This window comes from Dendrobates tinctorius, unplaced genomic scaffold (assembly GCF_039654945.1).
Source record: "Dendrobates tinctorius isolate UK_male_01 unplaced genomic scaffold, ASM3965494v1 ptg000069l, whole genome shotgun sequence".
In the NCBI taxonomy this organism is placed as follows: domain Eukaryota; kingdom Metazoa; phylum Chordata; class Amphibia; order Anura; family Dendrobatidae; genus Dendrobates; species Dendrobates tinctorius.
This window is the reverse complement of record NW_027361737.1, coordinates 23350345-23365039: the sequence shown is the minus strand read 5'-3', so window position 1 is coordinate 23365039 and position 14695 is coordinate 23350345. Positions and strand designations below refer to the sequence as shown.

General features: G+C 46.6%; 1 protein-coding gene across 3 annotated transcripts in view; it reads left to right on the top strand.

Moving 5' to 3' along the window:
* SNED1 (sushi, nidogen and EGF like domains 1) overlaps window positions 1–3517 on the top strand; it is a 274182-nt gene extending 270665 nt beyond the window's left edge. For all 3 annotated transcript variants that reach the window (XM_073581216.1, XM_073581215.1, XM_073581214.1), the window contains 2 exons: window positions 947–984; window positions 2459–3517. In XM_073581216.1, the coding sequence (XP_073437317.1) occupies window positions 947–972 (26 nt within the window). In that variant the 3' untranslated portion in view covers window positions 973–984; window positions 2459–3517. The remainder of the gene's footprint in view (window positions 1–946; window positions 985–2458) is intronic.
* The last annotated feature ends 11178 nt before the right edge of the window (window positions 3518–14695 follow it).

The window sequence follows — 14695 nt, the reverse complement described above, 5'->3', positions numbered from 1 at the left end:
GTGATCCTGCTGTGTGGTGCTTTACAGCAGAAAACTAAGTGTTGTATTTTTGTTACCGTTTCTTTTGCTGTCTGTCTATCCTTACCTTATGTTGTATTAGTGCAGCGGTGGTACCAGTGTCCTCACTTGCCAATTCCCTACTTAGGGATAGGTGCAGGGCAAGCGAGGGCTAAGCTATCCTGTTCGGCAACAGTTTGAAAAAACCTGTATAGGGAGATCAGGGCACATCCTTAGGAGATTGCAGGAGTTGTCCGTTTCCCCGTTCTCTGTCGCAGGGCCCACCGTTGCAATTGTGTCCACAGTGTTCCCTTGTATGTTTTGCGGTTTCGTGACCGACCAATTGTTTGGTCGTGTCGCACTGGTCAGTCACTCTGTGACATTATCATAATCAGCGAGTAAATCCCCAATCTTGAAGAATCGGCACTCATGTATTGATTACATTTTCATATATCTTTGGTAAAGTGCTTAGAGATGCATTTACCTATTAAAAAAAAAAAGGGGCGGCACGGTGGCTCAGTGGTTAGTGCTGCAGCCTTGCAGCCTCTACTGCATAGAGTAAAATGATAAACACTTTCCGGCAGCCTCCAGTAGAGCTGGTTAGGTACACATGTAAAAACCAGTGTTTTATGACATGGCTGCTTGGTAGCCAGGATTTCTTCACTGCGTCTGTGCAGAAGATATGGAACTCTAGTCGTATTGAATTGGACCCCAGTTATGTAAGCCAGTTTCAATGAAGGGGGATTTTAGAGTAGGATGTATGTTTTCTCAGTGGCCTTAGCCTCCTTGCTAGAAAAGCTACTCCAGTAAAGTATTGGAGTAACATTTTTACTATGGATGAACTTCCCACGTTGCGCAAAAAAATTGTGACTTTTCAAAGTGTTTTACGGACATTTTCTTGCTTAGAGTACAGGAGACCAACTAAAATTCAATCTTTATTTCTTTGTAGAAAAGAGAGTCCCAAGTAAACCTTGAAGAGCAGATTTGGTAAGTTTTTGAGATCTACAGCCATGACTTATCTTTTTAACGACCGCTGATTCGCTCTTAACGGCAGCAGTTAAAGGTACTTAAAAAACAGTGCCATTAATTACTTAATTAATGGCGCTGAGGAATAAGGGTATAGCACCCCCCAGAGTTGGAATTTCTCCAGGGTCTTGGCTGCTGGGGGTAGCTGAGACCCCAGAGAACATGATTCACAGAGATAAAGCGGAAAAACTGACCCGGTGTTGCGATCGCTGTTAACGGTATAACCGCGAACGCAAAAGAAAAGTCTGATTTCCCATTTAATTTCTATCTCCTCTGATGTGATTTCACATCAGAGGAGATAGAAATAGGGTCCAACGATCACCCTGCATGCCCCCGTGAAGTCCCCCAAGCCGCCTGCGTCTTTTTCCAGGAGAAAACGGCAGGCACATGCGCCCGCAGAGATCTGTCGGCCGGAACCCAGCAACAATAGGAAATTTTGCTGGTTCATTTTGATCACTGTAATAGCCCCTATCATAGTGATCAAAATAAAAAAAAAAATAGTAAATCAAATCCCCCTTAGTTAGGTAAAAATAATAAAAAATGTATGTAGTTACATTTTCCCATTAAGGTTAGCGTTGCGGCTGAAGTTAGGATTTAGGGTTGGAGTTATAATTGCAGGGTTTCCACTGTTAGGTACATCAGAGGATCTCCAAACGTGACATGGCGCCACCATTGATTCCAGCCAATTTTGTGTTCAAAAAGTCTAAAGGTGCCCCCTCCCTTCTGAGCCCTACTATGCATCCAAACAGTGGCTTTCCCCGACATACGGGGTATCGGCGTACTCAGGAGAAATTGCACAACAAATTTTGTGGTCCATTTTCTCATTCTCTTGTGAAAATAAAATAATGGTTCCAAAGTAATTTTTTCATGAAAAAAAGTAAAATGTTCATTCTTTCCTTCCACATTGCTTTAGTTCTCGTGAATCACCTGAAGGGTTAATAAACTTCTTGAATGTGGTTTTGTGGCACTTTGAGGGGTGCAGTTTTTAGAAAGGTGCCACTTTTGAGTATTTTCTGTTATATTGGCCCCCAAACTCACTTCAAATGTGAGGTGGTCTCTAAAAAAAAAAAAAAATGGTTTTGGAAATTGTTGGAAAAATAAGAAATCGCTGGTCAACTTTTAACCCTTGTAATGTCCTAACAAAAAAAATTGTTTCCAAAATTGTGGTTATGTAAAGCAGACATGTGGGAAGTGTTATTTAATAACTATTTTGAGCGACAGCACTATCTGATTTTTAAGTGTACAAAAATTAAGTTTGAAAATTGCAAAATTTTCTACATTTTTGCCAAATTTCCGTTTTTTTTTTAATCTTATGCCCAACTTGCCCAAATAACACATAGCAATTGAGAATTTGTAATGAAAATGCAATTAAGAGAAAGACATAAAAGCTATGTGTGATAAAATCCCTTTCTGACCGTTCTTCATCCTTTCACAGACACAGAAGCACTAGCCACTGCTGGGGATGGATTCATAAATCACATGGCCCCATGTGAGGCACTGAGCTTGTCTGCCCCTCTCTCAAACTTCATGGGACCCTACAACTTCTGTCCACGTGCAACGGCAAAGCTGGCATCGGCCATGTAATTCCATCACCAAGTGACCAAAGGAGAAACTCTTCCCCCTGGCCTCCTCTACGGAGGTCCATTGGGGTGGCATTCCGCTTTCTCTTAAGCCAAAGATCTGCAAGACCATTATTCCCTCTGCCTACATTTCTGGTGACACTTGGACTATCTAATACGAGAGTCAGGCAGATCACCAAATTGCCACCTCTGTTACCAAACTCCACGAAATTACTCAGATCATCTCGTCACACCTCATGACCCAAACTGGCCCAGTGCTGGCCCCAATATTGGAAATGTAGCACCAGCTGCCTTCTGTCCATGTCCGTTTTATTAGCTCCAATGCTGGAATGATCTGCAGATTTCTACGCTGTCATGCTCCTATGAACTGGCACAGGTAAACCGGATTAGTACGTGGGAGATAGAAACCTCTCTACTCTGATGACCACAGATACGTCTCTGCTGCTGTTTCGTCACTGCATTTGCAAGAACAGTTTGAAATGGTAAAACTTTATCAATTATTCTGTAGCTTAGTGATTGATAGCGCCAGACAAATCAAGACGCTCTTAAGCAATTTCTCAGTCGTTTTTATTGTTTTTTGAGACTCTAAAGCATTTTGTGTATGTGGGATGTACCATCAGTCTGTGTCACAAGAAGATGTGTGCAGGATTGTTTCTTTCGAGATTCTAAAGCCTTATCTGGAAATCCCTGCGTCCCACATATGCCGTAGCAGCAGCAGCAATAGAGCGTCGTATACAGGACATTTTACCAGCTCAGGTGGCGGCAGTCAGGCTGGACCTCCAGGTGAGGGATCGACAGCTCTCAGCGCTGCACCTAAGAAGATTGGGCTCTAACAGTGTGTGTTACGTTTTGCCGTCAGACCTGGCGCTTCGTGTTTTTATTTTGTTTTTATAATAAAACATTTTACAAAAGAAGTGCATGCGTTCTCTTATTAATCCAGCGAGTGTATTCACCTGGTAGATTACATATATGCAATTGCTGGCTAGCGCAAAGGTCTGTTTCACACCACATTTTTGTGGTTTATTTGATAAATCAGCTTATACTGAAAAAAAAAACAAAAACATTTAAACGTATACGTCTGCATTTACATAAAATACAATAGGAAAACAGATCAAGATGGATATTCGCACAAACACACGTAAAACTTCATACCCATTTGTGGACATATCCGTTTTGTGTTTTTTCATCCTTTGAAAAAACGAATCTGTTATTATAAAATTACAGTCTGTGGAAGATATTGTCATACATGTTCACCCATATTTAAAACCATTTGTTTCATGTTTCCCCCCCCTTATTCCTTACTTCGAAACGCGTTGGGAATAAATGATTAATCTTTCACCGTAAGTGGGATTCTGTATTTTGCCAAGCAGCGCATGGAAGTCCATAAATTATTTCCATAAGAATTGATGTATCAGCGGTCACTCGGTTTGACCTTTGGATGTGCAGCAGCTGACCACGAATCCTATGTGCTTGATCTCTCCTACAAATAGGTGAGTGAATTTCTTTTAATATTAACTCGGATAAGACCCTATTGCGCTTTTCTGTTCCTTTAGTATATTGCATATCTGGTCAATTGACACTCCAGATCTCTCCGCCCAAGATGACGCCATGGCACGAGTAGAATGCGCCCTCAGATTCTGTGGAGCCGGACCGCCCCCTGTTGTGTAAGCAAGAGAGAGAGCCTCTCTAATCCACTTTGCCAACGTGCGTTTTGATACCCTAAACCCTTTCTTAGGACCTTAGAAGGATAAAAATAATGCGTTCTCTTTCCTCCAAGGATCAGTAGCCGATATATATTTTAGTAGGCATCTTTTAACATCTAACGCATGAAGCTTCTGCTCTTTAGGGTTGGTAGGATTAGGGAGGAAGGAAGGAAGCACTATCTTGTGTCCTGTGAAAGTGTGACGCTACCTTGGGCAAGTATGCTGGGTCTGGTTTTAGGATTACTCAATCATGTAAAAACTCTGTATAAGGGGGCAACCTAGAAAGAGCCTGTATATCACTTATCCTACGTGCAGATGTTATTGCTACCAAAAAAGCTGTCTTAGGCCTCTTTCACACATCAGGTTTTCGCCGTCAGGCGCGATCCGGCGCTTTTGACAGAAACCGGATCTGGCGAAATGCAATGCCGGATCCGGTTTCCCCCCCCATTGACTTGCATTTGCGCCAGATGGCCATGCGTTTCATCCGGTTATCGCCGGATCCGGCAATGTGTCGCAATCCGGTGTCTGGAAAAAACGTCTACTGTAGCGTTTTTTGTCTCCGGCGAAAAAGCCGGACACGCCGGATCCGGCGCGTCCGGCTTTTTCACACAATGAAAGCCTATGAGCGCTGCAATGCGCCGGATCCAGCGAAAGCCGGATCCGGTGGCCGGATCCGTTTTTTTTGGTCTGAGCATGCTCAGTAGCTCTGCCCACAGGAGATATATAAAAGCAAGACAATGGGACCCTCAGCCACACCCAACATGCCACCCAAGACAGCAACCAGGCGCAGGAGAAGGCAGCAGACATCTGCAGCAGCAGCACCATCAGCAACACCCCAAATGGAGCAGCATGCTGAACGGGAGGGGAGTCCAGAAGCAGATGAGAGACGGTAATTATCAAATCCCCCATTCCTCCAAACTAGGGCCATGGAATATCAAGATATTCATTGGCCCTTTGTTTCTCTTTATTCAACAGCCGCCAAAGAGATGCAGCAGCAGCACCATCAGCAACACCCCAAATGGAGCAGCATGATGAACGGGAGGGGAGTCCAGAAGCAGATGAGAGACGGTAATTATCAAATCCCCCATTCCTCCAAACTAGGGCCATGGAATATCAAGATATTCATTGGCCCTTTGTTTCTCTTTATTCAACAGCCGCCAAAGAGATGCAGCAGCAGCAGCAGCAGAAATGGCATCACTGGCAGCAGCAATACCCACAGCCATGGAGTCTGGCCATCAACAGGACAGCACATCTTCTTCTGGGAGCCCTCCCTCGCATCGTCAGCGTTTGACGGTAAGTTTTTATTTCCAAAATCCATCATCTCTGTAATATATGTCTATTCATTGCCTTTTATTTCAAAACAGGAATCACAAGATGAAGAGGAGCTCCCAGAAGAAGGAAGGGGTGGACAGACGCTTGGAGTGGGCTCACAATTCGTAAGTTTTTTGCATCAAACGCAGAAACACAACATCACACTACACACAACACATAGAAAACAATGTTCTGCAGACCACACACAGCAAACAAATGCCTACATCCAAACTCATAACATTTTTTGTTTTCTTCTCTAGTCTTCCCAATCTGGTGCTCGGCCAAGAGGTCCTCGCAGTGCCTCCCAGGGTCGTCGGCGACAGCAACGCGGCGGTCACCAGCGTGTAAGTATAAATATTTTTGCTTTGTTTTTTGGCACTTTTTATTTCATTTCTTTTGTGGAGGCTAATTATGTTATTTTTGTCTTTTTCTTTAACAGCCTTCACAGCGTGCTCCCGACTCTGACGGTGAGGATGGAGGGATTGATGTGGACCGCCTCATCGATCTCGTCAGAGAAAGGGAGCCGCTCTGGAATATGGCTGACCGCCGCCACGCTGACCTGATCATTACCCGACGACTCTGGGAGGAAATCTGTTCTCTCCTTGTGGGCCGCTGGGAGGACCTCGAAGCTCGGGACCAGATTAAAGAGCGTAAGTATATACAGTAACGGTTGCTTGATGTAAACCAGTGTTTCCCGAACTCCAGTCCTCGTGGTCCCCACGGATCATGTGTTCAGGATTTCTATTTACTATTGAAATCCTGAAAACATGACCCCTGGGGACCATGAGGACTGGAGTTTGTGAAACACTGATGTTGTATACTAACCACTCCTTTCTCGTTTCAGGGAACAGAATTGTGAATCGGTGGCGGTCTGTGAGGGATCGTTTCAAGAAGGAGTTCAATAAAGAGATGCGGGCCCCGAGTGGATCTGGAGGACGCAGGAGCAAGTACAAGTACGCACAAGCCCTGTCGTTCCTCCGGGAAACAATGCTCACCAGAAGGTAAATATTACACACCACATGTGAAAAAGATGTAACTTTTTTTTTTCAGCCAGGGCCATACCATGTCAGTATTTTAATTGTTTTTTTTTCTCTTTATTCCACAGCACGGTGAGCAGCACTCGGGAGCCGGCACGATTGGACCCTTCTGAGGCGATCCCTGAGGAGACCGGCACCGAGGGACACTTCGACCGCCCCGGTACATCTGCACCTTCCCTGCCTTCCCACACATTCGACCCATCTGTCCCATCCACCAGCACAGGAGCATCGTGGCCGCCTACATTACATGAAGCTGCTGGTGAGGAGATCGCTTTCCCTTTACCCCACCCTTCTGCCCCTGCCGCCTCTAGTACACCTGCGGGTACTGGGCGGCAGCGGCAGAGGGGTCAGGAAAAGAGTTATGCGCAAGAGTTATTGCATCTGAATGCATCTTTCCAGAACTGTCTCAAAGTCTTGTCAGAGCAAATCTCCGCAGGCTTTCTGCAGATCAACTCCAGCATTCTGGAGGTGAAGACACTTCTGCAAACCATGCATTCAGAAGCAAGATCTTCGCCAAACCACACCTTTTTCAGGTCTGTTGTGGAGCGCATGGAAACGCTCTCTCCTGTCCAGCAGATGCATGTAATGCATTCGTGCCACGGTGCTCTACAGCAGGTTACCTCCCAACCTCCACCTCCCACCACTGTAGTTCCTCCACCTGCACCCCCTCCAGCCACTTTCCATCCTCCCCCTCCTACTACATACCAGCAACCTGCCCAGTACCAGCAACCTCCCCAGTACCAGCAACCTCCCCAGTACCAGTCATCTCCCCAGTACCAGTCATCTCCCCACTTCCAGCAACCTGCCCCGTACCAAACTCCTGCCCCGTACCAAACTCCTTCCCCATACAACTTTCCATCAACATCATCTGCTCCTACAGTCCCTGCCCAACCCTCCACTCCACCACCCACCACCTCTTCTGCTTCCCACATGTCCACCCATTCTGTAGTTTTTTCCACACCTTCACCTCTAACTGTTCCTTCCCCACCACGATCCCAGTCCTCTCTCCACACACCCAGTGTCGAAGTGTCCCGCAGCCCCTCCAGCAGTATTTCCACCCCACAATACACAGATTTGTAATGTGTGTTTTTTAATAAAAATGCCCATTGGGTTTAAAACCTTTATTAAAAAAGTTTTTTGCACTTTAAAAACATTTTACAAAAAAAAAAAATTTTTAAATAAAAGTTAAATTATCGTTTCACAATGGTTGTCTGTCTTTTCTTTCTGCGGCGAACTATGTTTAAAAAAAAGGTTAAATACAGGGTATTTCAAAGGTAAAAAGGTATTCAAAACCAGGTATAACTGTGGGTAAATTTTAGCTTTTTGCCACAGTTGTGTTCCTGGTTGTGTTTGAAGCAAAGTATTTCACCTAAAAAGTTGTGTTTATTGTTGGTGATTTCCTAACAATGTACACAACTTTTGTTAAAAGGTGAAATACTTTGCATAAAACACAACCAGGTACACACCTGTGGCCTAAAGCTAAAAATAGTAAGACCATGACAAGATAGCCAACTTTGGTTGGCAAAGGTATATACTGTTGGTCCAGAAGGTACACAAGTTTGGTTAGGGCACAAATCTTTCACACTCTGTCATCCTGCCAGTGTACTCTGCCTTGAGGGGCCACAAGGGTCAATTTTAAAAACCGGATCCGGCGTAATCCGTCGAAAAAACGGATAGAAAAACGGATGAACCGGATGAGACGGATCCGGTTTTGTCTGTCAAGAACAAGACGGATCCGGCAGAAAACCGGATCCGGCACATCAGGTTTTACAAAACATTTGCCGGATCCGGCATTCCGGCACGACGCCGGATCGCGCCTGACGCCGAAAACCTGATGTGTGAAAGTAGCCTTAAGGGATATAGTCTTTAACGAGGCTGAATTCAGAGATTCGAATGGCTTCCCTGTCATAGCTGTAAGGACTAAATTCAAGTCCCATGGTATACCTTTATCCCTGTGTATGGGTCTAGATCTACTAGCAGCTTTGATGAATCTAGTCACCCAATAGTTGCTGGCAATATCACAGGTAAATAGGGCCCCCAAGGCTGAAACCTGCACTTTTTAAGGTACTTGTGGAAAGACCCAACTCGAGACCTCTGTGAAGGAATTCTAGAATCTGTTTTGTGGGTATTCCATCCCTGAGATTAAACTCACAGGTAGACAGGAATCGCCTCCAGGTTCTAGCATATATATTTGTAGTAATCTGCTTCCTGCTCTTCAGGAGGGTATTAATTAAATTTTGGGAGAAATCTCTATTCTTCAACAGTGCCCTCTCAAACTCCATGCCGTCAAATGGAGTCCTGCTACTTGTGGATGGTTGACTGGCCCCTGGTAGAGAAGATTCGGAAGGTTCGGCAGTACCCAGGGATCGCATACTGACATGGTCCTCAACCATGCAAACCAGGTCCTCCTGGGCCAGAATGGGGCAATTAATATGACCCTTGCTCAATCTTCCCTGATCTTTCTCACCACCAGAGGTAAGAGGGCTAACGGTGGAAAGGCATATGCCAGAGAGAAGTCCCATTTTATCAGGAAGGCATCCACTGCCAGTGGATTTTCACTGGGGTTCAGAGGGCAGAACTTTTTTACTTTTCTGTTTTCTTTGCTGGCAAAGAGATCTACCTCCGGCTGACCCAGTGTTTAAAGTCCATTCTCCTTGCCTTAAGACCCTGTGGCTTAGAAAGTCTGCCTTCATTTTGTCTTTCCCTCTCATATGGAGCGCAGTTAAAGATTGAAAATTTCTCTCGGCTATTTGAAATAGATGTTCTGTTATCCGCATCAGGGCCTCAGAGCGTGTTCCACCTTGGTGGTTGATATAGGCTACTGCTACCTGGTTGTCCGAGAGGATCCTCACATGATGACCCTGTAGGTAGTTTTTTAACTGCCAACTCAATCGCCAATAGCTCCCTCTGGTTCGATGAGGTCTCAGCTTTGGAGTTCCAATGTCCCTGGACCACTATGTCCCCCATATGGGCCCCCCAACCTGATGGGCTAGCATCTGTGGTTATTATGCGGGTTATCTGCGTCACCCAGGGCACCCCTGAGGATAAGTTGTTCTTATCAAGCCACCATCTGAGATGTAAGAGTCAAGGGGCTCAAAGATATCTGACTTTGTAGAGACCCCTCTAAGGCCCTGTCGCTAACTAGGACGTCCCTCCGAAGGGATCTAGTGTGAAACTGTGCCCACCTGACTGCTGGCATACATGAGGTCTGAGAGACTAACAAAGACATGGCTTGCCTGAGGGTCATGGAAGGTTTATCAATTGCCCAAAGTACCTGCTGTTGTATATATATTCTAACTTATCTGATGGCAGAAGACACTGCTGGGTTTCTGAATTTAACAGTAAGCCTAGGAACTTTTGGACTCATAGGGGCTGAAATCGGAATTTCTCGTAATTTATTATCCATCTGAGGTGCTCTAGTCTGGACTTAACCCTTTCTATCTGGGATAGACAATGGTCCACCGAATTCCCTACAATCAAAAAATCGTCTAGGTACGGGACAATCAGGATATCAGCCTCCCGTAGATGAGCCATGACTTCAGCCACTATCTTCGTAAATACCCGGGGCGCTGCTGAGAGACCAAAAGGGAGAGCCCTAAACTGAAAATGATGGATTAGACCGTCCATTGAAACCGCCACTCTCAGAAACTGCTGGAAGTCTGCGTGGATAGGCACATGATAGTACACGTCTTTCAAATCCACGACTGCCATAAAACACCCTTTAAACAACATCTTTATTGCTGAACTTATGGACTCCATCTTAAAGGTTCGGTTAACCAAGAATTCATTAAGGGAACGTAAATTAATAATGATCCTAAATGATTTATCTGGCTTTTGGATCAGGAACAGGGGAGAGTAGAAGCCTCTACCTCTCTGATTCTGGAACCTCCACCAGGACCTTCTTTAAGCATAGGACTCAAGACTTCTGCTTCTAAAGCAGTTTGTTCAAGTGGCGAAGATCGTAAGGGAGTTAGTTTAAAGGTATCCCGAGGAACATAACTAAACTCCAGCTTGAGTCTGGTGGATATTACGTTCCGCACCCAGTCACTATTGGTGATCTGCAGCCATGCTGGGAGGAAGGCTGACAGTCTACCCTCCACAGGAAACGCTAGTCATTGGCCAGGTTTCTTTTGCTCTCTTGAAGAACGCCTGAACATAAAGCCTGTACCTCTCCTCCTTCTATCCTCCCATCTGGGACGGTCTCTATTAGGTGATGGGTTGCGCCTTCTTCCCTGACCGAATTTCCTTCTATTGAACGAACATCGGTAGGATGCGGACCACAGATTAGGGAACTTCTTGTCATCCCCGGCTTTCTCAAGCAACTCATCCAGGACTGTTCCGAACAAATATTCCTCTTCACACGGAATAGTGCAGAGTTTCCACCTGGATTGAATGTCTCCCGGCCAGCACTTTAGCCACAGGGCTCTACGAGCCTCATTGGAAAGTCCTGCTGCCCTAGCAGCCACTCTAACTGCATTAGCTGAGGCGTCCACTAGGAAGTCTGCGGCCCCCTGGATTACTGGTAGGGCCCCTAAAATTGTCTGTCTAGGTGTCCCTTGTTTTAATTGAGACTCCAGTTGGTCTAACTAGATCATCATGGACCTGGCCGTACATGTTGAGGCTACTGCTGGTCTTAAGGAACCGGCTGCCATCTCCCAAGTTCCTTTAAGGAAGGTATCTGCCTTCCTGTCTAGGGGGTCTTTAAGGGTCCCCATGTCCTCGAAGGCTAGTGAGGATCTTTTTGATGCCTTGGCGATTGCCGCATCTAATTTAGGGGCTTTGGCCCAAGTGTTGACCGCAGGATCATCAAAGGGGTATCTACGTTTGAGGGCTGGTGGTAGCGAACCCCTCTTATATTTTTTTCCATTCTCTACGAATTAGATCCTGAATCTTTTCGTTCAAAAGGAAGACCCTTCGCTTTTTCTGATCCAGCCCCCTGAACATGACATCCTGCATGGACAATTGTGGTTTAGGCTCCTCCACTTCCATTTTCCCTCTCACCGCCTTTACCAATTTATCCACCCGGTCTAGCGGCAGACAAAACCATCCGGAATCCTCTTCCTCCTCCGAGGAGGGGGGTGAACAAGGGGAGTCCTTACTTCTCCATTCCATCGAGGAATCTGACTCCAAAGGGTCCCTAACCCTCGAGCCCCCCCCCGGTTGGGACAGGGATTTCAGGGTTTCTCTCATCCCTGCCCTATGTCTTTTAGGTTTGCAGCTGTTTTAGGCGATTCTTCCGCCACCGTCTGCTGGATACAGTGGGGACACAACTTTTTTGGGCATGAGTCCGGTAATGGGCATGCACAGAGAGCACATTCCCTGTGTTTTGTCTTACTCATGGACTTCTTCCCCTGAGAATAAAAACATAGACGGAGGCCCCGTCACTGAGTGAACATTCACATAGATCACTTACCAGTGCAGCAATTAAGTACCGGAGAATGAGGGGGATCTTTTTCAGTCTGTCTGGAGCTTTCATGACTGGATAAGTCACTCCGTTTGGCACGCTCCTTACTGTCCCGGGATTCTTTCTTCTTTTGCTTGACCTGCCGAAGGTCGTCTAGGGGCGGCAGTGATGATTGTCGCTGCTGCTCTTGTTCGCTCTCCATCATTGCATGCAATAATGTGGCCAGAAGCATGGAACCCCCCTTGGGCCCTGCTTAAATACCCCTCCTCCGGTCAGCAGACATGCCGCGACCCCCCCCCGATTGGTCTCCCCTTCCCAGCTGGCGCCGCTATCCGCCGGTAGGCCAGCGCTTCCCGGGCGCCTGTTCCGATGGGCGCCACCATCTTGGAATCTTCGTGCCTGCACAGTGTCCCCGCTGACCTGGAAGCACCCCGAGGCTCCGCCCCCGACATCACCATGGCCCCGCACACGCTTCCTGTGTAACCGGAAGTCACGCGGGACGCCCGGGCGTCCTCCTACAGCGCTTCCCGGTCCCGGACACCATGCAGCTGCACCGGCCACACCAACCCCAGCCACCGCTCCGCCGGAGCATGGAGACCCCCGGGGACATACTCACCGGCGGCGTCTTTTTCCCACGGAGGCGGATATCCTCCGGACACCGCTCCCTGCTGTAAACGCCACTGCCATGCAGCCCAGCTAGGACCACCGTGGTGTCTCCAGGAGCTCCGCACCTCGCCGAGGTAGGAGACCCCCCCGCTACATGTACCGGCCGGTCGGCCTGGGATCCATCCGGATTCCATTTGTAGGATCCCATCTGTAGGATCCCGTCCTCTCTGGAACAGGAAACTAACTGATGCGTGGGAGAGGTGCTGCCCTTTTGTACTGTAGGTTTCCTGTTCCTGAAGGGCGGATCCCCTCTCTTGTGGTGCTGTCATGGGAGTCCGAATAAAAACCTTTTTAAATGACACGTTCAAGTATAGCTAATCTGTTTTAACATTTTTGTTAAAGGAGTTTTCGGCAAACTTGTCCCCAGGTGCAGTTCAATGTAAATAAACAAAGTTTTACTTACACTCCTCAGGTCCAGTGCTCTGTCTCATTTGTCTGCAGTGCTGACACCATGTTGACAGCACTGCAGCCAATCACTGAACTCAGCGGCTTGCGTAATCTATATCAGCAGAGCCACTGATTGTATGCAGTGACATCAACACTGTAGACAAACTACTGAGACCAGGAGAGTGGCAGAAACATAGCGCTACAAACAGGACAGGTAAGTAACGCTCCGATTGTATGTTTTACACTAAACTGTGTTGGGGATGCTTGTCTTTATGAAGAGTGTGCTGGAGGAAGATGCGCCAAATTCATAAGGAGGCATGCACCTGTTAATGAATTTGGCACATTTTTCAGCTGCCACGCAACACAGCAAGAAGCGTATGCCAGTCAGTACATTTCTGACATAATTTAGGGTATGTGCACACACTGCAGATTCACCTGCGGGTTTTTTCCTGCGGAACCACAGGTAAAACCGCAGGTAAAGTGACCTGCGGTTTTGCTGCGGTTTCACACCTCTACTATGTTAAAGGTGTGAAACCGCAGCAGAATCCGCAGAAACAATTGTCATGCTGCGGAAAAAAACCGCAGCGTGAGCACTGCGGTTTTTAAAACCCATAGGCTAACATGGTAAAGTACCATGTCTGCGGAAATGCTGCAGTTCTGCAGGGCCAAAACCGCAGCGTGTGCACATGGCCTTACACTTTTTCATGTTAATGATGATTTGTCGGCTTAGTCCCTTTCCGGTCTGACACCTCTCTCTCTGTTCAATAAGTAGATGGAGTTGACCGGGACTTTCATAAAAATGACAAAGGTCGTAAAATGTTTGTGCAGCCACAAAACGAACAAAAATGAATGAATGAGGACAGAGAAATCATTATTTTAGTGTCAAAGACCCAACTAGTGGTTTAGTAGTGCATGTTTTATCATTATGCCCCTGCTGTAATAGAAAAAAAATCAGCTCTCTAGAATCAACACAGCATCTAACTAGCCAGAGTTACAGGTAAATGGAGAGAGAAGCCGTCTGAACCAATAATAAGACAGGAGGCACGTCTCAGACTACGGCCGGGATCACACATGCGAGAAACACGGCCAAGTCTCGCATGTTAATACCCGGCACTCAGGAGCGGAGCGTGCGGCTCCATGTATTGTTATGCGGCTGCACGCTCCTGTCCGAGTGCCGGCGGCAGTGCCAGGTATTAACATGCGAGACTCGGCCGTGTTTCTCGCATGTGTGACCCCGGCCTACCACAGACTCCCTGTAGACACTGTAGATAAGCTGTAGTCACAGATCACAGCATTGCCACAATAAAGCAGAATCACTGCAGAAATGTGAGACGAAAAGCCTGATTGTGGTTGTTTCTGCAGCATGTTCTTGGATTTCTACAGGCCGCGTTCTGAAGCAGAAATTATTATTGTAAAAAATATGTATATTTCAGAATATATGATGGGTCATTTGCTTCAAAATTAAATTGATACAACAGTATATGCATTGGTCAATTTCAAAGTATAACCTCACCACCCTATGGCCACAACCACATACCAAATCTTCCTTCTGAGCAGGATTGTGTGAGACGACACGCAATCATC